The 27,948-nt window shown below is 47.7% G+C and overlaps 1 protein-coding gene across 1 annotated transcript; it reads left to right on the forward strand.

The window, feature by feature from the left end:
* On the forward strand, positions 1–27,948 carry shroom3 (shroom family member 3; the record flags this gene model as incomplete). Its single annotated transcript, XM_080017738.1, has 24 exons — positions 1–161; positions 2,024–2,182; positions 6,948–7,202; positions 7,564–7,883; positions 9,192–9,504; positions 9,764–9,813; positions 10,250–10,697; positions 11,115–11,354; positions 11,448–11,808; positions 12,446–12,585; positions 12,887–13,093; positions 13,183–13,724; positions 15,123–15,353; positions 17,451–17,658; positions 19,187–19,472; positions 20,399–20,457; positions 21,257–21,336; positions 21,490–22,216; positions 22,465–22,714; positions 23,846–23,955; positions 25,229–25,334; positions 25,438–25,603; positions 25,891–26,006; positions 26,528–27,948. The coding sequence occupies 24 exons, from the start codon at positions 1–3 to the stop codon at positions 26,927–26,929; spliced, it is 5,937 nt and encodes a 1,978-aa protein (XP_079873864.1). The 3' UTR covers positions 26,930–27,948.

Consider the following 27,948-nt stretch of genomic DNA (forward strand, 5'->3'; position numbering starts at 1 on the left):
ATGGAGTTCCTGGGGGCCCTGTACCGCCGCAGGCTCGGCAGGAAGCAGAAGAAAGCCGACCTGGGACGCTCGGACGGGGCGCTTTGCAGGTCGCCGTCGGAGACGAGCGTCAACAGCCTGGCGACGGGCCTCATCTCCAAGGTGCTGAGGCTGACGTCCAGGTAAACACGCGCGCTCGTTCGGGACGACTGGACTCTGCCCGCGGGGGGGAAGGTGCAGCTCCGACGGAAAACCACGTCCACGCGTTGAGTCACTTTCTGGCTTTGTTTACGTAAAGAACCAAGACTGGATCCAGCCTCTGCCCAACAACCAAACCAAATCAGACCAAACTAGACCAAACCAGACCAAACTAGACCAAACTAGACTAGACCAGACCAGACCAAACCAGACCAAACCAGACCAGACCAAACCAAACCAGACCAAACTAGACTAGACCAGACCAAACCAGACCAAACCAGACCAAACCAAACCAGACCAAACTAGACTAGACCAAACCAGACCAAACCAGACCAAACCAGACCAGACCAAACCAGACCAAACCAGACCAAACCAGACCAGACCAAACCAAACCAGACCAGACCAGACCAAACCAAACCAGACCAAACCAGACCAAACCAGACCTGTCTGTCCGCCTGTATGTCTGTCTGCCTGTCTGTCCGTCTGTCTGTCCGCCTGTCTGTCCACTCAAGTTGTCAAACTGTCTACGTCACTTTGGTTCATTTTGAGTTGGAGTGTTATTTTGGGAACCCGTCTCACCTCAGGCCTCCGGGGTGTGAGACATCCCGTTGCGCTCAGGGACTCGTGTCCCTCATCCTCTCGTGTTGGTGCCGAGCTGCATCAATCCAAACTTTTCCTATATTTGGGAAAGTCGCTGGCCAAGGGCGCGCGGAGGCCGAGGCGATGATGAGCAGCCGAGGGATCCAGGAGACGTGGACACGTTCATGTCCCCACTCCGATCTAGAGATAGAGTCACATCCTGTTTACTGTAAGTGATGATGGCGGCTATAGATGAAGAACTCCTGGAGGCCGTGAGCTCCATACAGATGTTCAAGTTCAAGTTCAAGTTCAAGAGATTATTTGTCACATAGATACACATACGGTCGTACATATATGCAGTGAAATGTCATGACACCCGGTGATTAGGCACAATAAGCTCTATAAGCTCAAAAAATACAAAAAAATACCAAAATGTGCGTAATCGACACGAGGTGCTTGCGCAGGCAGCCGCAAAGGGAGGCGCCACAATCGCGATTCTGGGTTCTATAATTATATAATAGAGATGTGGTGGAGATGATGAGGATGATGATGGCGGTGTGTTGATGAAGATGGCCTCCTTATGATCATTGGGAATGATGATGATGATGATGATGATGATGATGATGATGATGATGTCAGTGGTTGTATTTGAACTGAAAATGGCCTACTGCCATTGTCCAAGTCTCCAAAGAATCCTTGAAAGTTCTTGGAAGTTCTTCAAAGTTCTTTATAGTCCTTGAAAGTTATTTAAAGTTCTTCAAAGTTCTTGATAGTTCTTTAAAGTTCTTTATATTCCTTTAAAGTTCTGTAAAGTTCTTTATATTCCTTTAAAAAGTTCTTTAAAGTTCTTTATAGTCCTTGAAAGTTATTTAAAGTTCATTGTAGTCCTTTGAAGTTCTTCAGAGTTCTTCACAGTACCTGAATGTTCCTGAAAGTTCTTCCTCCCAGCTTCTCACCCTTGTGGCCTTTTCTTTCTTTTTTTCAAACTCTGTTCTTTTTCATTAATGTCCTGAAGCTCTGCACACGCTGCTCGTCATGTGCTCTGCAGCGTCACACGCTCGGCTGTGTGTGGTTTCCCCAACAACGACGAGGCTTGACATCATCAACACACTCACACACACACACACACACACACACACACACACACACACACACACACACACACACACACACACTCTCCGTCACCGTGGTTTTTCTGGCTGTAGTTGTGTTTGCTCCGTTGGCTGTGCGGAGGTTCAAGGTGGTTCCACTGTGTTTCTGCTCCCAGACGCAGTGAGCCCTCATCACGTCCTCACTCCTGGCACTCAACCAAGCTGGGGGGGGGGGCCGGGCAGGACCCCGCCCTGATGGAGCTCCCCCCGGCGGCGGGCACCGTGGGCACCGCGGGCACCGTGAGCGGCCCCTGGCAGCACAGCTACCACGCCAGGTGGGTTGTTGTGTCTCCTGCCTCTACGGCTCTCTGTACACGTTCACTATCGATGGAACTGAAATGTTGCCCGAAAAAAAAGAACGAACGCACAACAACAGAGCGGTGCGAGTGAAGTACCTGCGACACAACACCTCCTCCATGTGTCAGAACACCTCCTCCATGTGTCAGAACACCTCCTCCATGTGTCAGAACACCTCCTCCATGTGTCAAAACCACTTCCTGTTCTTAACATGAGACTGGACACTTCCTCGTTCATCTCTTCCATTGTAGTTTCTATGGAGCTCCACTAGCTAGCGTTAGCATGTAGCGGCGTGATAGGAGAGACGTGAAACCAGGAGGGGAAGCGGTTGCCGTGACAACGGTTATATTAACAGACAGCGTCGTTATTCAGGAATAACAATATCGACCAATCAGGATCCAGGATTCCACAGTGACTCAGGTAGAGAGTAAATAAAGTTATATGGACAGGAAGAGAAATAAAGATCAACAGAGAAAATAAACACACACATATATATATATATATATATATACCGTACATCTGTCTGTCTGTCTGTCTGTCTGTCTGTCTGTACGTCACTGTGTGACCCAACAAGTCTCTCAACCGAAAACAATACAATTACAACTGTTGAAAAGAGGCCTGAGCCACTGCCCCTCTCACCTACTCCACCCTCTCTCCTCCTCCACCCTCTCTCCTCTTCCCTCTCCTCCTCCCTCTCCTCCTCCTCCCTCTCTCCTCCTCCTCCCTCTCTCCTCCTCCACCCTCTCTCCTCTTCCCTCTCTCCTCCTCCCTCTCCTCCTCTTCCCTCTCTCCTCCTCCTCCATCTCTCCTCCTCCCTCTCTCCTCCTCCTCCCTCTCTCTTTCTGTTTCTCTCTCCATTTTGCCAAAATATCAACCATTCATCACAACAACAACAACACAAACTCAGAATTAGTTTGTTTACACTAAAGAGAGAAACATGAGAAACAGACAAACAAGTCAATAAACAAGATAAGTGATTTTATTATTATCATTATTATTATTGGTATTATCATAGTTGTCATCATTGTTATAGGTTATTATATTTTATTATTATTGTAGGTTATTATTATATGTTATTATCATTATACGTTACTGTTATGTGTTATTATTATTATATGTTTTTATTATTATATGTTATTATTATTGTAGGTTATTATTATATGTTATTATCATCATAAGTTATTATTATTTGTTGTTATTATTATTATTATTATTATTATCATTATTATTATTATTATTACAGTCCATAGGGCTGTTTGTTGTTATTGTCCCGGGAAGATTCTCTGACTTTTGAAATCTAGAACTATCTGGGAAACCAACTTCTGCGGTTGACGTCTTGCTTGAAGCGTGTTGTCACAAACACCTCGTGGTTGAAGTTTCAGCAGAATTTAGCCAAAAAACAACCAAATTTAGATCGGTATGACCGAGACGAGCCAATGCATTTGACGCCGAAGTATGTCCATCCCGACTTAAAGGATGTGGAACACAGCAATGACACAATCAAGAAACACGGTTGAGGTGTCGTTTGAACCGCTATGTCACAAGGATCTCATGGTTAAAATGGATCCACATACGGAGCAGATATTAATGAAGCACAGAACAACTTTGCCATTATTTGTAAACAAAATGAAGGAAATGATATTTACAGTAAGACGCTTTATGACATCATCATATTATTCACTATAAATAATATTTACAGTAAGATGCTTTATGAGGTCATCATATTATTCACTATAAATGATATTTACAGTAAGACGCTGTATGACGTCATCATATTATTTACTTTAAATGAGATTTACAGCAAGATGCTCTATGACAACATCATATTATTTACTATAAATTATATTTACAGTAAGACGCTTTATGACATCGTCATATTATTCACTATAAATGATATTTACAGTGAGAGGCTTTATGACGTCATCATATTATTCACTTTAAATGAGATTTACAGCAAGACGCTTTATGACATCATCAAATTATTTAGTATAAACGTACAGGTTGTGATTGAGAATGTCCAGTTGGACTGTGTCCAGTGTGGGCGTGGACTCGGTCACTCTGTAGTGTTTAGACGTTACCAAACTATGTATTTACATGTATATTTATATAACCTCTCACCTGGTAGATGTCAGTAACATTGATATTTTTAATCCCTAGTCCACATTACTTTGCCGGGTTCATGGAAAATAAAAAAACATCAATCCACAGAAGCCTGTGACCACGTCGAGTCGAATCCAATGAAATGTATGACTGAGGGATGTGTTCAAGAACCAGCGAGGCGTCGGTAAAACAGAAGCCGTGAAATGGTAATTACTCACAGGAATACCACAACTTTTTTTGTAAACGTAACTTACTGAAAATGTAGTTCAAGTAAAAAAGTCAACACTAAATTGACTAAATTGAATTAAATGAATAGATCATAATTGAGGTGTATGAGACACAACGTCAACTAGTGTCACAGAAACTCCAGATGTACTTACATACAACAAGTTAAGTTATAACAATGAAAATATTTTGTTTAAAGTAGAAAATGAACAACTTTTTTTTTAAATAAATGTCAATTATTCCATAATAATTCTAATGACAAATTAATGTTAAAGTTCCAATGTTGTCTGCATTACAATAGAGACAAGTCAAATATTCAACTGAATTTTCCAATTGTAGATTTTAACAGACAAAATACAATAAAGTAGTAACTACAAATAACATCTATTTATATATTAAGAAAAATATTATTATTATAAAATATTGAGAATTTTTTGTCAAATAATAATGTTGCATGTTTCTTAACCATTTCTGGTAGTACATGTACAATTATTAAGCAGATATCCTGTCGATTTAGTGAATTCATATTATTTGATAGTTGACATCTGGTTGAAATGGAAATCACAAAGTTGGATTCCTGAATGGAAGTTATTACATGATGTTTAGAAGTTCAGTAGATTTCGCAGCAGTACACAAAAAATAAAAAATGGAAATGTGCCTAAAAGGAATAAACTGGAGCTGTGTATTGCATCCTAGGGATCGCCATGATGTCCCGTTAGAAGTTATGGTCATTGGTTGAGGATCCGTTGAAATGGGAGGGTTCCATACGCGTTGTTGTCCAAGTTCCATCCACAACGATCTCTGTTTGTATCAGGAAACGTTGATAAAACTTTACAAAACTCCAAAAATTGGAGCACATTGGCGTGACGTTGAGAACACAGGCCCGTTGTGACGTCACGAGCCAGCGCTTTGTAACTCCACGGGTGGTCCCTGAGGGGTCGTGAAACTCTGAAAATTGTAACTCCTGCTGCGTTGCACAGGACTGAGAGGACTGTGACACGTACCTCACAGCAGCCAACTGGGCCCTGCAGTGCTTTTATTCTCAATCTTGTGTTTTTGGGGCTAAAAGTATCTGGAACAGGACAACACAGCACACACAGACATGGTTGAGGTCTCATTCGAACCGGAACGTTTCAGACGTGTTGTCGTTGGAATTTGATCAATATCCAGGTTTGTACCAGAAATGGGTGAAAAATTATATAAATATATATATAATTATTATTATTATTATTATTATTATTATGTACATTTAAAATCAGAACTGTCCAAATTAAATGTTTACTTTTTGATCTGATTCCCTGTTTCAGATTCACATCCCAATTTCAGTTCTGATAAAAAGAAAGATACAAATAGAAAGAAAATCATGAAGGTCAGGAAGCAGCTCCAGGGCTCAAGCCAACCACGGTTTGAAGAGAAAAGTGATTTAGTTTGAAAAGAACAGCTGATACACAGAGAGGGAGGGGGAGGAGCTTACCACCGTTACCATGGAGACACTGAGCGGAATGTGTGTTTGTGTGTGTGTGGGGGCGGGGGGGGTTTGAGGAATGTGTCCTGACGTCAATATCATCATGAAACACACACACACACCCACAAACACACACACACACACAAACACACATACACACACAAACAATAAACACACACAAACACACACACACACACACACTAATCACACACACAATAAACACACACACACAGCACACACACTCAAACACACACACACAATTAACACACACACACAAGTAACACCCATCCAGACTTCCTCCTTCCTCTCTCGCTGGTTCAGTGAACAAGCTGCTTGTGGATCTGAAAGAGTTGAGGTTCACATCTTTTGTCTTGCATTTAAATGATCCCACGGTGAAGCGGTTGAAACACAGCAGTTTGTTGTAGCGGGTGGGACAGGTGGAGCAAGCCTGGAGCAGACACCTGTCATGACAACAGCTCCTCTCCTGTGTGTGTGTGGGGTGATGGGGGTTTTACCTGTTGCTCCTTGATCACTCTAACAAGCAACAGGCGAACAGCCACCCTGACCCTGGGCCCAGCTACCTAGAGCCAAGACAGGTGTGGCTGCTCAAACCACACCACCCACACACCACATCACCAAATACCCAAAAATACAAAACAGAAATAGTCAAATATACAAAATTTACAAATGCAATTCTATGCACAGGATTAATAGTTCATAGAAGTTGGAATGGCAGACACTTTTAGAACGGTGCTGATATCAGCACTGTGTGTGTGTGTGTGTGTGTGTGTGTGTGTGTGTGTGTGTGTGTGTGTGTGTGTGTGTGTGTGTGTGTGTGTGTGTGTGTGTGTGTGTGTGTGTGTGTGTGTGTGTGAACATCTTGCAAATCAATGTGAGTTTGTAAAAAATGTAATTATTCCTCCCGCCCTTCACTCCCCCTCCTCCCCCCTCAGTGCCTCCTCCACAGACCTCTCTGGGGGCTTTGACTCAGGGGGGAGTTTCCTGAGGAACAGTCCGGACCAGTACAGCTCCCGGGGCAGCATGGAGAGCCTGGACCCCCCCCAGACCCAGCACCACTCTGGATCCCACCAGCAGCACCACGTGCACCTCCACCAGCACCACCAGCAGCAGCACCCCCTGATGGGCCTCCACGCCCACTCCGGACCCCACCCGGCCTACGCCTCCTGCCACCAGCTCTCCTCCGCCAGGTCCGTGGAAACGTGTCTGCAGTGGAGAGCAAAGAGAATTATTATTACATTTAAATAATAATAATAATATACATTATCAAATGATAAATTATATATATATATAACATAAATAATACTATTAAATACAGCAATAATAATTAGAATAATAATGATACTGCTAATAATGATAATATTAATATAAAATTACAATAATACAAATATGATATCAATTATAATGAACGACAAAGTCTCATCAATGACATTGTTCACATATCGAGGAAGAAAAAAATCGTCAAATAACGGAGAAAATTTCATATCACAAAATGAGACGTAAATGTAAGACTCTCTCCGAGCCACTGACGCCCCCCAAACCCACCTCCAGGTCGTCCAACAGCATCGACCACCTCCACAACAAGCGGGACTCCGCCTACTCCTCCTTCTCCACCAGCTCCAGCATCCCAGAATACCTCGCTTCCGTTCCGTCCTTCAGCCCCGAGCGCTCCTATTCGCTGGAGACGGTTCCCCAGCGGGGAGGAGGCGGAGTCGGGGGCGGGGTGATGGACGGGGGCGGGGACATGCGGCGGGCCGACGTGCGCTGCATCAGGACGGTGTACGACGCCCAGCAGAGCGTCTCCAGGGAGCACGAGCTTAGCTCCGCCTCCGTCCGAGGCACGAGGGCGGGGCTCGGCAGGGACCTGCAAGGTAAAGTTATATATATGCCCAAATAAGGAGTTCCTGATCTAAAGCACATAAGATGAGATGAAAGATGAAATAAAAATACAAAAAATACAAAAAATACAAAAAAATACATAAAAATACATAAAAGTTAACATGGTCAGCACCACGTTAACTAGTATGTGAGCCCAGGAGTGTAGTGATCATAGTGTCCCTCAGATATTATGATGATATAGAGGATATTACATTACTGATAGAGAGGATATTATTACGTTACTGATAGAGAGGATATTATTACATTACTGATAGAGAGGATATTATTACATTACTGATATAGAGGATATTATTACATTACTGATATAGAGGATATTACATTACTGATGTAGAGGATATTACATTACAGATATAGAGGATATTATTACATTACTGATATAGAGGATATTATTCCATTATTGATATAGAGGATATTACATTACTGATGTAGAGGATATTATTACATTACTGATATAGAGGATATTATTACATTACTGATATAGAGGATATTATTACATTACTGATATAGAGGATATTACATTACTGATGTAGAGGATATTACATTACTGATATAGAGGATCTTACATTACTGATATAGAGGATATTATTACATAACTGATATAGAGGATATTACATTACTGATGTAGAGGATATTACATTACTGATGTAGAGGATATTATTACATTACTGATGTAGAGTAAACCATGATCGTAAGCGAGACGTTTTTGTTGTTTTCAACTTTCTAGTCATTTTTCCAATTTCAAGTTCAAGTTCAATTTCAAGAGGGTATTTGTCACATACATGTACATACGTTCATACATATATGCAGTGCAATGATATGATACGTGGTGATTACCCACAATAAGCTCTATAAGCTCTAAAAATACTAAAAATACTAAGACGTGCGTAGTCGACACGAGGTGCTGGCGCAGGCGGCCACAAGGGGCAGCGCCACAATAGCGATTCTGGTGCTATAATTATATCGCAGTATTAATTGCTTGTGTTGTATAAAATATACATTTAAATCCTCCAAAATGAAACTGACCTTACCACCGGCACTTCCCTCGCAGGATTTTCCAAGTACTTACAACAACGTTGTAAACGTTCTAATTGTGATCACTTTAAGAAATGCAGAAGTGACTTGGTCGTGACGGAGGTGCTATAAATATATATTAAATAAAAAAAAAAGGCATTTGCCAAGAACACAGCTCCACTCTGCCAGCACTTGGTCGTTGCGTGCGAAACAGGAAACCCTCGCGTGACGATGACATCATCGCCGTATCTCTCCGCCGTCGGTCCCAGGCTCAGAGGGCGGGGTCTGTTACCGTGGCAGCAGCGGGGGCAGCAGCAGTGGGGGCAGCAGCAGCGGTGGCAGCAGCAGCGGGGGCAGCAGCGGGGGCAGCAGCGGGGGCAGCAGCGGCGGCGGGGCCCCGGCCTCCAACCGGCACAGCGTGGGGCCGATCTGGGGCCAGACCGCCGGCCGCAGTTCCTACGAGAACCTGAGGGGGGCACCGGCTCCCCCGCGGCGCAGCGACAGCTACGCGGCGATCAGGAACCATGACCGCCACGAGAGGCCGGTGTCCTGGTCCAGCCTGGAGCACGCACGGTCCCTGAGGCGAGTGATCAATGCAGCATTTCATCAAGTCTGACGTTACAGAGCGATCACCTCCAGGGTTTCTGTCTGATTGTTGCAACCAGAAATGCTAAATTTCGGCTTTCCTCAAAAAATAAACGACTGAATATGAATTCATTTGCATGAAATGTGTTCTAGCGTAAAACAATGTTCTTTGAAGTTCTGTGATGTCATTTGATGTTCTGTGATGTCATTTGATGTTCTGTGATGTCATTTGATGTTCTTTTCTGATCTTTTCCAGGTCGCTCCACAGAGGCTCCTGGCATCACTCCAGTGGCTCCGTAGCTTCAGGTGCGTTTCTTTCATCAGATTGAAGTCGGTTTGACACTGAATCCGTCAAACGACGGCGCGCCCCGCCCCTCCGCAACTAGCCCCGCCCCTCCGCGACGAGCCCCGCCCCTTCGCAGCATCCAGATTTCCGCGTGTCATCGGGGCTCCGGACACGTTGAAATGTTTCGCCTCTCGTGATGAATTTGGGACCCACGCTACGTCGGGAAGTCACAGTTTTTATTAGGACTGGATTAAAACTCAGTAAATACCTGTCGTATGTAGAGTAACGTCGTTGTTGACGCTAACGCCGGGCGTCGCCGTATCTACTGTCAACAAATCTATGAATCGAAATCTCTTCTAAACAAGCGTCAAGGTTTTCTACGACGTACTGTGGGATGTGGAATCGGCCACTAGGGGGCAGTTGTCCTGTAACTCCTTCCCCCTCCTTGTCTTTCAGCTAAAGGCTCGTACGCCGCAGAAGGCCAGCTCCACACGGTGATGGAGAAGAGTCCGGAGGGCAGCCCCACCACCAGACCACGACAGGGCGGAGCCTTCGTCCAGCCCGGCTCCGCCCCCGTGAGCCCCGCCCCCTCGGGAGCTCCGCCCCCGCCTGGCCGCCTCGTGCTGCCCGGGGGCGTGTACCCCGTCCCCCCGCCCGAACCCCACGTCACTCAGGTGCCCAGCTCCGCCCCCAGCCCCGCCTCCGGGGTCTACCCCGCCCTGGGGAGGGAGAGCGGCGACCGCCCCCTCTACCAGCTGCAGGGGCTAGGAACGAGGGATGGAGGAGGTGGAGAGGTGGAGCGATGTGGGGAGGGGGAGACGAAAGAAGCAGAGAACGGCTTCCAGAACGTTCTGCCATCCTCGCCACCGTCCTCCAATCAGCTCAGGATGTCAGCAACAGACAGGTACCTGACATGCAGCAACATGTAGCGGGCCTCATTTTAACATGTAGCAACATGTAGCGGGCCTCATTTTAACATGTAGCAACATGTAGCGGGCCTCATTTTAACATGTAGCAACATGTAGCGGGCCTCATTTTAACATGTAGCAACATGTAGCGGGCCTCATTTTAACATGTAGCAACATGTAGCGGGCCTCATTTTAACATGTAGCAACATGTAGCAGGCCGCAGAAACATGTAGCAACATGTAGCGGGCCTCATTTAAATGTGTAGAGGTCCGCATTAGAGACTTGTAGCATGTAACATGTCCTAAATTGTCTTGCAGACCGGGTGTGGCCCCCAGGGGTGCTTTTGAGAGCTGACACAGTTTTTATCTTTTATATTTCATATATTTGAATTAATTAAATGCGTCTCTCACCAGATCCCAGCAGGAGGACGTCAACCACAGGCTCTACAACAAAACCACAGGGTGGCCGACAGAGGGTCAAACTGGGCCCTTAAGGCCGCCAAACCAGGGGCCCCCCAGTCAGATCCTCCTGGGCCACAACGTGGACTTCCAGACCCAGGGGACCCAGGGCTGCAGGCCCGTCTCAGCCCTGAGCTCTGGAACAGAGAGGAGGGATCCCGTCACCCCCACGCAGCCCAGAGGAGATAGAAGCAGGTACAACAATAATAATAATAATAATAAATATAGCTGCAGGCAGAAATACACAGGGTCCAGTTTAGTGGTGTTATGTACCTCCCGTCCTTACAGAACCATGGATCGGCCCCACCCTGAGGACGCTTCATCCACCAGGGTGGCCCAGGGTCAGGTGGCATCGCCTGCTCCTCCACCCACCGTCCACCCCCCGACCGTCTCCGTCCGCCACCACAGTGACTCGGCAGCGCTGCAGCTCCAGCAGCACTGGGACCCGGACCGGGACCGGGAGCACCCCCTGACCCGGCTGGAGAACGCCCTGGCCGAGGTGCAGCGCTGCACCAGCCCGGACGCCGTTGGAGGCAGCGGTGGCGGCGGTGGCGGTGGCCGAAGCCTCTCGGTGCTGGAGAAAGTGAGTCGCTTCGAGAGATGCGACCGCAGAGGAAAGCAACGCAGCCACAGCACGAACCACAAGAGGGTGAGGGAACACCCACAGCCACAGCACCGTGATTTATATCAGGTTAATAACACGGAGCCTGGTGCAGCATTATTATGTTACAATGCCACATTTTGTAATGACTTGCCAAAATGCAATATATATGACCTTTGACCTTTATTATTATGTAACAACACCCACATTGTGTAAAAACTTGCCATGACAGTCAAATTCATTACATTATTACACATTTATTACATTTTGGCCACCTGCATGTTGAATACATTTGACTAAATAATACAAGTTAATACCAGAACTTCATTATTTACTAAAACAGCCAAATTTAGTAATAACTTTCCAAAATGTAATAAACATCTTATATATTATATATACCAATATACAAACCCCGCAATATGTAATATTTACTTTGTAATATGTAATAACCACCACATTTTGTTATCATGGCTATAAAAAATACAACAAAACTTTGTGTTTTGTGTAATGTCTGAAAAATGTTTGTTACAAAACACAGGGCTTATGATACGCAATAACAGAGGCCACATTTATTACGTTTTGGCAAGTTATTATAAAATTGCGTCGTGCCTACGACTAATTTATGGTTCCTCGTTCATTCGTTTTGAATGACACGTCTCAACGTTTGACTTGTTTCGTCGCCCAGAATGAGCACAGTGAGAAAGGCAAGAGCGCCCCCTGTGGAGCGGAGGACCTGCGGAACATGCTGGAGAGGAGCGCCAACGGAGCCAAAGCCCACCGGACGATGAGCTACCGGGGAGGAAGCAGCGGCCAGACACTGCACAGGTAAAAATATATATATCCAGTATATAAATGTATACATTTTCTTTGGTCATAAATCTGAGATTCTGTTGATTCAATTTGATTAATATCGTTGAAATACATTATCGCTGAGACGGCTCACAAGACGATTCTATATCAGTATATTGGTTTACTTGAAGGTTTGGGCGGATGGGGTCCAGGAGGTGAAGGTCCCTAGGAGGTGGGGAGGCCGGGTCAGATGGGGTCCAAGTGGTGATGAGGGTCACTAGGAGGTGACTGAACCTTCAATGATGGTCCATCCTCCCCATTTGTCCGCTGCTCCCAGGAACCTTACGGATCCGGATGCAGGGCTCCAGAGGAGCTGTAGTACCTTCCAGCTGGGAGAGGTGGAGCAGTGGGAAAGGGGACCAGAGTTCCTCAGACGAGGAGAGCCTTCGATGGGCGAGAGCGGCCGAGAGGGCCCCTGGACCCCCAGGCCCCAGGACCTGCAGGAGATGCTGGGCCCCATCCAGGACTCCAACTCCTTCAACAGGTGAGACAGTGGATGTTGGAAAGCAAAGCACATTAAAGTTCCACTGATGATAGTTTTGTTTTGAATTTTTTATTTGTTCTTCTACCAAGAACCTACAGAGACTCTCTGAAAGACGCCCAGTCCAAGGTGCTCCGCTCTACCTCCTTCCGAAGGAGAGACCTCAGCTCCACCTCAGCTCCTCCCCTGGACTCCTCTGCTGCTCCTCCTCTTCATTTCCCAACCTCCAACCACCACCACGACAACACCACCACGGCCCAAAGCAGCCACCCTTTAACCGGCCCTGCTGCCAAGCACCACTCTCTGGAAAAGAAGGGCCCCAAAACCATGCCCAAGCCTCAGGGTCTGGTCCTAGTGCCAGGATCGGCCCGGTCCTCCTCCTCGTCTCCATGTCCCCAGGTCACCTCCGCCCACATTCCCAAGGAGCGGCATGCGGTCAGCCCCGAGGTCCGGGGTCCGAGTCCCCCGGCGCTGCCCAGCGTTCCTCCGGTGGGCCCCTCGCTGCCGTCGCGCATCTGCGGCCGCAAGCGCCTGAACGTAGAGCAGAAGAAGAGGTCCTACTCGGAGCCGGAGAACATGCACGAGGTCGGGGTGTCCGACTCGGAGACCGCCGCCCTCTTCAGGCGTGGAGGAGGTAACTTGAGTTAGTGCTGACCTTACTCTGAATCCGACAAACCGATCCGGCTGGATCACAGCCCGCCCCCCAGTGTCTGTCACGGTGCATGTGTCTGGATTTCGCATCCCATGGAAGAGCTGGCTAGTTTGCTCAGCTGGACATCTACCCTTTCCCATGAACAGGAGTTTGAAAACTTCCTTTCTATAGTGTTTGCTGGTACGCACAAATTTGAAAATATAATGAATATAAATAATTATACCGCTCGTATAATACATAATATATTACACATAATGCGAATAAGTAAATGATATTGCTGGTCCTAGCCAGGGAGGCACTGTGAAGCCTGCTTTATAATCACCGCAGCCGTAGTGTGGTTTAGTAGTCATTGTGGCGCTCGTGACAGTGCCGCACATCGATTTGACGCGAGGGCGCGCACCTCCCACCTTTTTGGAGCAACACGGCGTGCGCTTCAGATCCGTTCCTCAGGACTTCTTTGTAATGTTTACAGCAGTTCTTTCAGTTCCCCCAGCGCCCCCGGTCTTTCATGAGAATATCGCCGCGCCATCTGCAAGGCAATGCGCAGCCGGTGCTCTCTGGTTCTGCGTGCACCATGGGCCACACGGCTCGCTAGAGGTGACTATCAAGTTTTACAAGACTGTCATACGTATACGTGTACATTTCATGGCGCAGGACCCTCAACAAACACCAACGGATTATGTCATGAACATTATGGGTCAGAGGCAGGGCCAGGATCAGCAAGTTTGTACGAGAGGCGACCAACGTGAGAAGCAAGTTGTCTAAAACGAGCAATCGTTCGGAAGAAATAAGAAATGTCTTTTCTTTCTTTTACAACTAGTGGATATGATTTCCTTCCATTTAGAAGCTGCAAACCAGATGCCGGTTGACATCATAGAGGTCATCGACAAGCAGTCGCGGTTAGCCAAAGTAGTTCATGCTGTTACTACATATGTTTTCAGCATTTACCATCAGCATGAAGTCAACAAATTGAAATGTATTTTCAAGCTGCTTTATTTGAAAGAATCGAGCATTAGGTGCAACACAAAGTAGAGCGGTCGCGGAGCATTGAACCCGATTCATCCAAAGTGCATTCTTGCACAAAATATACCCTTAGTCTTGCTGCTTGGAAGTGCTTTGAATGATAAGGGTAACTGGGTCAAAGTTCAGGGGATTTTAACTTTGGTCATGGCAACTTGGTGCAGATTTCGAGCAGCCATGTTCAGCCATCTTGAAGCCACCGTTGAGGCGTCCTTCTGCAAGGGCCTGCCGGAAATATTGTGATAATATGAGTTGCACAAAAAGCATTACAACCCTCGGACAGCGAGGCTGGAACATGTCCCCGGTTGAGATCCACCACCTCCACCTCTCTAATACCTCTGACTCTACCCTTTTCTCCAGAGACCAGCGTGGCAGACCGCAGGAGGGCTTTTGAGTTAGCGGCCAGACGCAGTGTCAGTGGTGGACCACCACAGAATGCCGCTCCACGCCCGGAACTCCGCCAACTCCAGCAGGATGCCCTGGCCGAGTACGTGGAGCGAAAGAGGTGGAGGAGGAGGGATGAGGAAGGACACGGGAGGCCGCAGAGACCCCACAGCGCTTACATACAGCCTGACACCGACAGCAACACAGGTAGGTGGAGAGATGGGAGAGAGGGATGGGTGACTGGATGGATGGATGGATGGGTGAATGGATGGGACAGATAGATGGACAGATTTATTGATAGAGGGAGGGATGGATGGATGGATGACTGCTTGAGGGATGTACTGTACATATGAATGGATATTATGGTAGATGGATGGAAGATAAATATAAGAATGGATAAACGGGTGTGTAGTTCGATACACAGATGGATGGATAAATGGATGATTAGATGGATAGATGTATGGATGGACAGTTGGATGGATAGAGGGATGAATGGGTGGATGGTTAGATGGATAAATGGATGACTGAAAGATGAATGGATGGAGGGAGGGATTAGATGGATGACTAAAGGATGGATGGCTGGACAGATGATTGATTGACAATACCAAAGTACAACGGGGTAGTAGTAATAGTAATATACTTACCACCAAAAGGGACACAACAAGCTGAAAAAAGCAACGAAAGTAACAGAAAACCAAACAAACGAAAAGAAGAACCAAGGTACTTACCTAGATACTCGCCATCCAAAGTAACACCGAACATAGAAGAAAGCAGTTGGATAAAGAAGAACTCCAAAAACGTAATAAGACTTAAAAAGAAGAATCTTTATTTGTCACATACACACACACACATGCACATGCACATGCTTTGGATGGTGCCGGTGAAATGAGGTCTCTGCATTTAACCCATCCTGGCTTGTCCTTCCTCCGGGGGGGCAGCCAGGAGCAGTGGGCAGCGTTCGACGACGCGCCCGGGGTCCTGGTACCAAGTGTCCATTGCTGGTCGGACGATGGTGATGTGTGCATATTTTTGGGTAGGGGTCCTTGCTGATGTTAGATTGAGGAAACCCCCATGTCAGCATGGGGAGAACATGCAAACTCCACCCTAACCCTAACCCTAACCCAGAAAGGCTCCAATTTGGAAGATAACCCGCCGGAGCACGGTGCCAACAGCGCCCCAGGCAGGAATCTAACCCAGGACCTTCTTGCTGTGAGGCAGCAGTGCAATGCACAGGATTCCTGAAAAACCATGATTCAACCCTAAAAGCAATTGCTGAGGGACACACTGAGGAGTTGATCCACTTGCCTCATGTGAAGGGTGTATAGACTTTAGAAGGCTGAAATGCCTGATGATCCGGAGGTACACGACTGATGAATGTGTCCTAAATTCCTCATGCACACACGACCCTCTGACTCAGGACTTTAAGTCGCAAAACCTAATTTTAATCTTGAACACGTAGTTAGTCAAAGTGGCAGCATGCCCTTCAGACATAGGACACAAACCTGATGGTAAAGAAACCAAAAATCCAAACTCAATCTAACACACCCACAATAACAGAAGAAGATTCCTTACAATATGTTTCCTCTCGGGGTTTAGCAACAAGGGAAGCGTCTTGAGGAAAATTGTCGGCCGACACGGGGAGAGCCATTGGATAGTTTATAACCAAACCTAACCGCAACCCCCAACACCTAACCCCAACCCCTAAAGCCCAACCCCTATCCCTAACCCCAACCCCTAACGCCTAACCTCAACCCCCAACCCCTAATCCTAACCCTAACCCCTACCACCAACCCCTAACCCTAACCCCCAACCCCTAATCCTAATCCCAACTCCTAATCCTAACCCCAACCCTTAACCCTACCTAACCCCGACCCCTAACTCCTAACCCCCAACCCCAACTCCTAACCCCAACCCCCAACCCCAACTTCTCATCCTAAACCCAACACCCAACCTTAACCCTACCTTACCCCAACCCCTAACCCCTAACCCCAACCCCTAACCCCAACTTCTCATCCTAACCCCAACACCCGACCTTAACCCTACCTTACCCCAACCCCAAACTCCTAACCCATAACCATACGCCTACCATCAGTTGAGAAATCCAATGGATAAATTCATGTGTAAGATGTTCTGGACATTCGCTGGTTGTAGTCCATGGCACATCAAGAAGTAGGACCATCTGGGTTTCTCCGACTCTTCTCTCTTTAATATTCCAATGACTCGCTTTCTTTCTCTCCCCTCCACCCAACATCCACCTCTCGGACGTTTCTTTCCCTCCACCTCTTCTGTCGTCCTACTATTTAGGTTACTCCTCGTATCCAGATTCCCTGAGTCTCTCCTCCGCCTCCAGCCTCCTGTCTCTCCAGGACTCCTGCCCAGACCGACCCAGCCTAACCCCAGGAGAGAGACACCTTTCCTCCACCCTCCCTCTCGGTTCCTCTGACCTCCTGAGCCCAGAGCGCGACCTGTTCTACCCAGGCAGGGTGACTGCTCCCAGGCCACCGCCTTCAGGGTAAGCCCTGGGCAAACAGCAACCCTGGTGTCGAAACTCCTTCCCAAACAGGACTTCTCTATTCTGCAGTTGTTGTGACACGTTTTAAATACTTTAACAGGAGGTAACTATAGGAAAATAACCTTAGCCGTGATGCTAATGCAGCATAAAGGAATTGCATCCTTAGTTAGCAACTTATCCGGAACTTTAATTTTTCAAGCTCTTCAAATACTCAGAAGTTACTTCATGGATGTAACTAGGGATGGATGTACGACGTTGTTTTACCCATTATGAAGTTTGTAAACTTTTAGCGCTCAGGCTGCTTTTTGGATTGGGGACAATTCTATGAGACCCTATTCTTGCCTGTTCCAGTCTCCAAATTCCCAATATTAAGTCGGCCTGAAGATCTTGAACTTGAACCCACTGCCCTATTTGGAAAGATGCCATGACCCTCCTGCTCTTAATCCACTTCCAGACCAGGAACTTATTGCTGCTCTCAGCAAATGTTTTGTATGAGACGGCTTGAGGCCCGTGGGATGTTTGCAGAGGGACCTCAACCTGGACAGATGTTGAGATGAATGAGTTAATTCTTGATTTTCCACTCTGAAGAGTCTCTCCAAAGTTCCAGGGAGAAGATGATAAAGGCTTTATAGATTTTGGACCCATGAACAGGTCTCTGTGTCAGCATTGGAGACAAGTTACTATGGTGGAGGAAATAACATCTTTTATTCTGAAAAACACCAATTCTCAGCTCAGTAACAGTGGACTGAACACTGTGGATGGTTTGGTCCGACTTGGCTGGATTCACCAATTGGTCACCAACACTCCCCAAAACCTCTGCACCTGCTCTGCTGGTGTTGCACGGCTATTTTCTCCTGCTTCCTGCCAATTCAACATGTCAATGACAAGGAAATAGTTTCAACACCCACGGATCAACCATCCTCTGGACCTGAGACACATCCTACAGTCAGTCAACACCTTAACACATTCTGTGGTACTCACCTCCAATCCACCATCAACCTCTCACCCCGTCACCACTACAGTTGTGTTATAGAGGATTATTCCAAAGAGTGCAACTTTGGATGATGGATACCCACTGCCGACTGTGCAGGGCTTACTGGACTGGTTTACTTGAACTACAATTTTCACCATGTTGGACCTCAACTCTGGATACTGGCAGGCCAATATGAATCCTGAAAGCCTGGGAAAGACTAGTGTTCGTCTATGGCCATTTTGAAGCCAGCAACCTGTCGAAGGTTAAGGGAGTTGGTACTGGGTGACCTCGGTGGAAGGACCTGCTTTGTTTACTTGGGTTACATGATAATATATTTGAAAAACCACCAACAACATTTCCAGGACCTCCAGGCAGTCCTTGACGAACTGAGTCTCGGAAAGCTTGGTGTGAATGTGGACAAGAGTCACTTCCTCTCACACAACCACGGAACCCTTAAAACATTGTTAGGCTGTGATGTCCACACAACTTCTGACAGAGTCTGTTGGGGACCTTTTGGACTTCCTTGGTACTAACTACTCCCTTTTTCCTTCTAAGGTCTTCTCCCAGCTCCTATCTAGAGGAGTACAGACTAGCCGAGGGGTCTTCTGAAAGTCTGGGCCGAAGAGCCAAAGGGACCCGGCGGCCTATCCCGCACGGGCCTCTGCCGCTGGACCGGGCCCTTTCCCGGCAGCTCAGCGGTGCTTTGCAGAGGGCCGGCTCGGGTCAGGTCCCCGGGAAGTCCGCCTCCGCTGAGGATCTGCTGGAGGAGCTGGAGGGAAGACGCACAGTGACGCAGCACTTCCGCTCCAGTTCCACACCGGCCGGGGAAGGACCAGACCCGGTACAAGCCTCGGGCGCACCGGCAGTTTGTCACCAAACTGAATTGGCTTCGTTGCTGGACATTTCCACATTCATCTCTTCCATTGTAGTTTCTGTGGAGCGTCACCAGATCGCCCACTAGCTAGTGTTAGCATTTGCATGTAGTGGAGTGATACGAGGGACGTGAAAACAGGAGAAGTGGTTCCCATGGCAACGGTTGTTGTTAACAGACAGCGTCCTTATTCAGGAATAACCCAGCGCTGGTTGCTGCTTCAACAATCATTTGTACAAGAGCAAGATTCTATTCTTTCTGACATCTGATTGTTGCTGTTGTGTACGTCTCTGGATTGATGGTGTGTTTTTGTGTCTTGCGTGTGTGTGTGCAGGTATATTAGTGTGTATCTATGTAAGTCCATGTAGGTTCACTTCCATCAGTCTATTGTTTATTCCCCTGTGTCTCGTGTGAAATCCTAGATCCTGATTGGTCGATAGCGGCAACCAGCGCTGAGTTATTTCTGAATGACGACGCTGTCTGTTAATAACAACCGTTGCCATGGGATCCACTTCTCCTCCTGGTTTCACATCTCATGCTTACACAAGCTAGTGGCGCCATCTAGTGATGCTCCATGGAAACTACAATGGAAGAGACAGAATCACTACATTTACTTACTTCTACAATTAACAAATAATCCATCTATCTGTCTGTCTGTCTGTCTATCTACCCCTCCATCCATCTGTCTACATATCTGTCTGTCTGTCTATCCATCCATCCATCTATCTGCGTGTCTGTATCTATCTATCTATCAATCTATCTATCTATCTATCTATCTGTCTGTCTGTCTGTCTGTCTGTCTGTCTGTATCTATCTATGTGTCTGTCTGTCTGTCTATCTATCTGTCTGTCTGTCTGTCTGTCTCTATCTATCTAAAATGTTTTTGTGTTTTCCAGGATTTTCCTGCAGGTGATCTGAGGATGTTTGGACTTTTCACCAACCAACGTTCAGACGGGTGGGTTAGATACATCTGTGTCTGTCTGCCTGTCTGCCTGTCTATCTACCTACAGTACCTACCTACTTGCCTGCCTGCCTGCCTGTCTGTCTGTCTGTCTGTCTGTCTGTCTGTCTGTCTGTTCTGCTTGCCTGCCTGCCTGCCTGCCTGCCTGTCTGTCTGTCTGTCGGTCTTCCTGTCTGTCTGTCTGTCTGTTTGCCCTCCTGCCTGTTTGTATGATTCCAGTTTATTCTATTTTAAGCCAAATGAGTCTGTTTCTATTCAAGGAATTCTCTGTTTATCGTGTTTTACAAAATTGTTATTTTGGTAAAAACCATCTCAGCCGCCTGGCAAATCATTCAAGCTTCATTCAACTATTCAGTATTTTTCTAAATTTAGTTTGTTTGTTCTCCATTAAAAATGGGAGGTTAACCGGGGCCGTGCAGCGGAACATTCCTCCGGACGCAGTTTGGACCCGGGTCCAGTTTTAGGGTTTGGTGCTACGATGGGAACTGACGGTGCTTCCTAAATAGGTCAAAATACAGTCGCATGAGGTGTGTGTGTGTGTGTGTGTGTATGTGTGTGTGTGTGTGCGTGTGCAGTCAGCCTGTCTATAGAAGCACAAGTGGAAGCCATTTCCAACTGGCTGTTTCCACGGTAACGTTTTATTGTCACTGCAGTGCATTCTGGGATACGTTTACTGACTCTCCAGTCGCTCCGTGGGTCAAAGGTCATTTAAGATCAACCACCTCGGCCCGAGTCTCCATCCGTGTGCGTATTCCAACCGTGTCTTGAATCTTCCTGTTTGTCCGTGTCTTAGGCCGGAAAGCTCCGCCTCCGGTTCAAGCCCCTCCCCTTATCACATAAACCACGCCCACTGCCCCCCTGGAGACATCCAAGGTAACAGGGAGTGCTTTTTATATACATCTGAATAAGTCTACGACAACAAGCGTGAAATATGAACAAATAAATATAAAGCCAAACTGACCTCCGCCCGACCCCTCTACTCCTCCTCCTCCTGTTTTTGTTAATTTTTCCGGTTCCTGGTTCCAGGCCTGGACGAGTCCCATCCGCCCGTCGTATGTAGAGAGCGCCACAGGGACTCGGACCGACCCCGGGCCCACAGCGCCTCCGCCCTGGCAGCCTCCACCCTGGCTGCCTCCGTGGGCCTGCCCTGCCCCTTCTCCCCTCCCCGGACCCCCGGGGGGAGCTCCGGCCCGGACTGGGAGCCCAGCGGGAGGCTAAGCCGGGCCAACCTGGACGCCATCACTTTTCCGGGCGTCACCGTCCCGGACCGCATCGCCGGTGGCGCCTCTAGTGCCAGAGAGAGGGACGACGGTGTTGTCGGTACCGGTCTCGAGGGACAGGGGGCGCTGGGGAACGGCAGGGATGGCCAAGATGTTTGCAACGCGGTCGGTCCACCGGGAGAGCCCCTGAAGGTTCTGTCCGGAGACTCCGGAGGGCCCGGTTCCTCGGACGTCGTCAGGGGAACGTCGCCATCGGGCCAAACCTCGGCGGCCCGGGCGGAGGACGGAGGCGGAGACGAAGCGCGACCGTTCTCGCTCCGCTCCGCCCACCAGCGCCTCTCCTCGCTGAGGATATCAGAGTCCAGCCTCTCCGGCCCGTCGCGGCTCGCGGAACCCATGGGAGAGGACGAGGTCTTCCTGGCCCCGCCTCCACCCAACAGGGAGACGGACATCATGGAGGACCTCCCCCCTCCGCCTCCCACGCCCCCTTCCCCTCCCACTCTATGGGAGGACAACCAGGGCTGCGTCGGCAGGTATGTTTTATCTCCTTTGGACTCTGTGGACCGGGGTTGTCAAGCACGTGGTCCGCGGGCCAAATGTGGCCGGCGGAGGCGCTGTGCGAGGTCCAGTCATACAAATGATTGCAGAATTATCCTAATTATGTTTTATATGCTAACAGTAATGGTAGATTTGGGCCATGGTAAACCGTGTTGTGTGGTTCACACTTTTCATATCTTTAAAAGAATAACAACAGCGCCCCCCGCTCCCTCTGTCCTTATAGTTCAGAGAACCTTGGCAACTCAGTGGCCCCAGAGAGGAGAACCTCTCCCCCAGCGCAGGTGTTGCTTCCTCCCATCCCGGAGCCCGGCGTGCCCCTGGAGCCACAGCAACCAGCTCCGCCCACCACCGTCCCTCCCATGAGACCAGACCCCCAGGAGGCCCAGGACAGCCTGGTACTTAGGTACCAGCACCTGCCCAAAAGAGTCAAGTCCGCCGAGGAACTGCGGGTGGAGGCCCTGGGGCGGCAACTGGTGAGTGTGGATCCATGGTTTTCGATTGAGATATTCAGTATTTCCATTTAGTATCTGGCAGATGCTTTTCAGCCAAGTTGACTTACATTGATGTATATTCATCAAAAAGGCCACAGGAGGGTCGGTCAGGATGGAGGGATTAGCTCAGAGGAAAGCAGTGGACATTAGGGAGGGGTAGAAGGGTAGAAGGGTAGAAGAACCTTTTGACAGAGTGGTCAAAGGAAGAGTTCAGGTCCATCTGATGGATGGAAGAGTAGAAGGGTAAAAGGCAGAGAAGGGTAGAAGGATAGAAGGGGTAGAAGGGGTGGAAGGTTAGTAGGTTAAGGCATAGAAAGAGTGAGAAAGAGAGAAGGGTAGAAGGATAGAATGAATAAAGGGTCCAGGTCCAGCTGACGGATGGATGGATGGACAGGTAGAACGACAGGTAGATGGATGGATGGATGGACAGGTGGATGGATGGATGGATGGATGGATAGATGGACAGGTGGATGGATGGATGGATGGATGGATGGATGGATAGATGTTTAGATGGACAGGTGGATGGATGGATGGATGGATGGATAGATGTATAGATGGACAGGTGGATGGATGGATGGATAGGTGGATGGATGGATGGATGGGTGGATGGATGGATGGATGGATGGATGGACATGTAGATGGACAGATAGATGGATGGATGGATGGATGGACATGTAGATGGAGAGATAGATGGATGGATGGATGGACAGGTGGATGATGGATGGACAGGTGGATGGATGGACAGGTGGATGGATGGATGGATGGATGGATGGATGGACAGGTGGATGGATGGATGGATGGATAGACCTGTTTATACCGGTGCTAACAACTGTTGCCACTAGAGAGCGCTGTGGCAGCCTCCCTATTGGTCGAGCTCCACATGTTGCCTGTTCTGCTGGTTTCCAGTAATAAACTCGATTAAATAAATACAAGCTGTAGGTCTAGAGAGATTCAGAGTAAACAGGTCGTAAAAAACACAAATACCTGACAAATATACTAATGTAAAAATACTTTTATCTATCTCTCTGTCTATCCATCTGTCTGTCTGTCTATCTGTCTGTCTGTCTATCCATCCAGGTGTTGCGTGATCGCTCTCTGGCGCCCCTTCTGGAGACCTGCGGTACTAGGACCACGGTGGAGCTCATGGAGGACGTTTTCCACAACAGTGGGTCGGCCGGGAGGTCGCCGTGGCAACGCAGGGGCAGCCAACGATTGGACGAGAGGTAAAAACACCCACTGGTGCCCTATAGGATGCAAACAGCATAAAGAGCAGCCCATTCACAACAGGTAAATAATGTCTCAAATGTGGGATTTTTTGAACCAAACAATTAAAGTGCTAATCTTACGGATTACCACTTTAAATAAACAGTAAACCTGGAGGTTAACTGTTTCAATGCTGACACAAGGATTTTTTTTTACGTTTCTGGGAAACGTATTCATGATGATGTTTGAAAAAGATAAAAATACATTATTTTATCAGGGAACTGGATAAGAATAGTAGCATTCATCCATCTCTTTAAATAATGGGAGTTGTGTCCTAAATGAACATTCCAGTTTGTATTCTGTTGTATTATTATTATTTTACTATCATTATTACTAGTAGTAGTAGTACTGTTATTCGTATTTTTATTGTATTGTTTGTATTTGTAATGTATATTGTAATGTGTAATGTATACTGAAATACTGTAATGTATATTTGTATTTTATGATTATTATTATTCATATTATTATGATTATTATTTTATGATTATTATTCATATTATTATGATTTTATTGTTATTATTATTATTATTATTATTATTATTATCATTATTATTATCATTATTATTATTATTACCTACTTATAGTTGTCACTTTCATTGTGAAACTTGTGATGAACCTGGAGCTGCTGTTCTGCTGGAACTGATGAATTAGTGCAGCCTTGCAATTTGGGTCTTGCAACACAAGAGGACAATGGAATGATTTATTTTTGGAAAGTGGGAGTGAGAAGTGGAGTTTGAAAGATCTGAGACGTAACTTGAGCATCAGGAACCGTAGAGACACTGTTGGTTCTGTTCGGATCCGGTGACTCCCAGAGTTATTTACTGTACAGCACAGCACTGCCACCTGCTGGACGCCTGGTGAATAGCAGGGCCACCAATCTCAGTTGGCAATAAACAATAAACAAAACATCTAAAAAAGTAAACAATAAACCGAAGCGGTTTTCTATGGTTCTTTGCGAAAGACAATTTAAATTGAGTTTCAATAAGTGTGTACCAAATTCCAAATTTAAACAAGCAGATGGTAAGAGTCCAACAAGCCAGGGGTTCCCAAATTGTGGTTCCAGACCCTCAAAGACAGTCGCCAGAGATGGCAGAGCGGGTCACGAGGCCTTAACCCATTTGGGCTTAATCCCCCCCCCCAAAAAAAAACTGGTACTCGTTGCGATGACGAGGGGCCGACTGCGCCTCCTTCCTCCTTCCTCCTTCCTCACCTCACCACTGCGTCGCTCCACAGAAGCCAGGAAGCTGTCAGGTCTAGCGGGAGTGGTCAGAGTCCTGGTCCAGCACCTGAAGTAGAGACGGATCTGGACGAGGAGGGAAAAGATCTGAACACAAAGAAGGTAAAAATAATACATGTGATTTATTATGAAAGGTGGAGGAGAGGAATGGATGGATGGATGGATGGATGGATGGATTATAACCCCGAGTCCTCCCTCCCACCAGGGGGAGCTGTGTGAGGCTCTGAGGAGCAGCCTGGTCGTCCTGAGGGAGGACAGGGAGGTTCTGGCCGAGGAGCAGAGGAGGCACCGGGCCCTGGGGTCCGGTCTGGAGGCCCTCGTCCAGGAGCACTGCCGACCCAACGAGAAGGACAAGTACTGCGTGTTCATCGGTAGGCGCCGCGTCCCCGCCCCCCGGTGGCGGGAGGGGGAACACCTGCCGTGGACTCGCCAAACACCTGCACGCAAACATGCACAGCTTCCTCTTTTACTTGTACCAAGCCGCGGACCAAAGCGTTGTCCATCCATGTTTCTGGGGTTTTCCTCGGTTTATGTGGAAGTCGCGTGATAGATGTTTGTCGAGGTTGTCGCCTGGTTTTCCCGACCGGGCGTGGCCGCCGCGCATCACCATCCCACCAAAACAAACCAACGCGTCTGTCTCTGCTTGTCTGTCATCAAGGCGACCTGGAGCGCATCGTCAACCTGCTGCTGTCGCTCTGCGGACGCCTGGCCAGGATCCACACCACCCTGCTGCTGATGGACGCCCAGGAGCAGGACGACAGCATGGAGGAGAGGGTGAGACAGGGAGTCTGACTGTCTGTCTGTCTGACTGACTGACTGTCTGACTGTCTTACTGTTTTTCTGACTGACTGACTGTCCGTCTGTCTGGCTGTCTATCTGACTGACTGACTGTCTGTATTTCTGTCTGTCTGACGCTTGCATGATTATCGATATAAATACATTTTCAATACATTTTATTTTCTGCAGTGCATTTATATTGATTAATCTAATTTACAAGGAGGTCGTGATAAGACAACACACATCATGTTGGTTGGTTGGTTGGAGCATGGTCCTAGCGCTGCTGGTGTGATGATGCAGTTCCACATTATGCCCTATAGGTGGAGACAAAGCCCCATGTGTGTTTTATTAGTCTGGTCTGAGATAAAAAACGTTTTTATTCCGCTAATCTGGACGGGTGGATGGATGGATATAGACGGATAACTAAAAACAAGAAAAAGAGGCAGTATAAATCACCCTAAAATGAACAATAATCAATAAATGGAACCCTAAAACTAACCTCGCCCCCTCCCGCCCAGGACTCTCTGAACAGGAAGCGCTCGCAGCTCCTCAGTCAGACGGACGACGCCAGGGAGCTGAAGGACAACCTGGACCGGCGGCAGATCGTCGTCCACCGCTTCCTGTCCGTCTGTCTGTCCGAGTCGCAGCTCGCCGACTACTGCCGCTACGTCAGCATCAAGCCCTCGCTGCTGATCCGCCAGCGCCACCTCGACGACCTTATAAGGCGGTGGGAGGAGCTTCTGGTGCAGCTTGACGAGGGCATGGCCACGGAGGCGGCGGATTGGTCCAGGGGCTTCCCGCTGCCGTCTGGCCCCGCACCTGGCCCCGGCCCCGCCTCTAGTCTGCCGCCCTCAATGCTTCCTGGCTTGGTTCAGGGCCACGCCCACTTGGTACGCCCCACGACCGTGACGTCGCTGTGACAACGCTGCTAATGCTCATGCTACCGGTGGGAAGAAAGAGGCTGTAGCACACAGCGCTGAAGGATCGGAAAACAAATGAAAAGAAAATGACTCAAGAACTCAGTAAAGGCTCTAATTTAAAGAGGAAAATTTAGTTTTTTTAAGTGAATTAAATGAAAGCGGGCTCGGTTTGGTTCTGTCACCGTGGTTACCGTGAGACATCTATGCAGACAGCGTAAAACATGAAACAAGCGCCGTTTGAATGTGCCTGGTCTTATTTATACCTGTTACTGTCACTCCACTGTTGTACTGCTCAATACCCCCCACCCCCGCCATGTTTGGAGTGAATTCACACTGAAATACTGAAATACTGCCATTGCCTTCAAATTGATCTCCTCACGGGATGGGATTCCGCACAGGTTCTACATGGTGCAATCTCTCTGGGGCCCAGTAGGGTTCCCTGTGGAACTCCTTCAAACCGTTAACACCTTCTGAAGGAGGTTACCAGATTTCGACGGTCGCTCACAGGGTTCTACACACGTGAGGAAGCAGTAAGGTTCCTTCCGGAGCTCCTTTGGTACCCATCAACACCTTCTGAGAGAGCTTACAAGACTTTCAGGATGCCTCTGAAAGTTAAACACTCTAGTGGGCCCAGCAAGGTTCCCCGTGGAACAGTAATTTCTACATACACTGTCTGAGAGAGGTAAACAAGACTTTTAGGTTCCCTCAAGGGGTTCTACACACTGCAATCTCTAGGGGTATCAGTAAGGTTCCTTGCGGAGCTCCTTTTTTGACTGTTAACTGGTTCCAAGAACTTTTGGATCCCTCGTAATGTTCTACACATGGCATTCTCCAGAGGACCCAGTGAAGTTCCTTGCAGAGCTCCGTTGTTGAACATTAACGTGTTCAGAGAGAGGTAAAAGCACTTTTTGGGATCCCTCAAAGTGTTCTCCACACTGCAATCTCTGAGGGAAGCAGTAAGGTTCCTTTGCAGAGCTCCTTTTGTGCCTAGCAACACCTTCTAAAAGATGTTACAAGAC

Source organism: Zeus faber (assembly GCF_960531495.2).
Source record: "Zeus faber genome assembly, chromosome: 17".
NCBI classification, from domain to species: domain Eukaryota; kingdom Metazoa; phylum Chordata; class Actinopteri; order Zeiformes; family Zeidae; genus Zeus; species Zeus faber.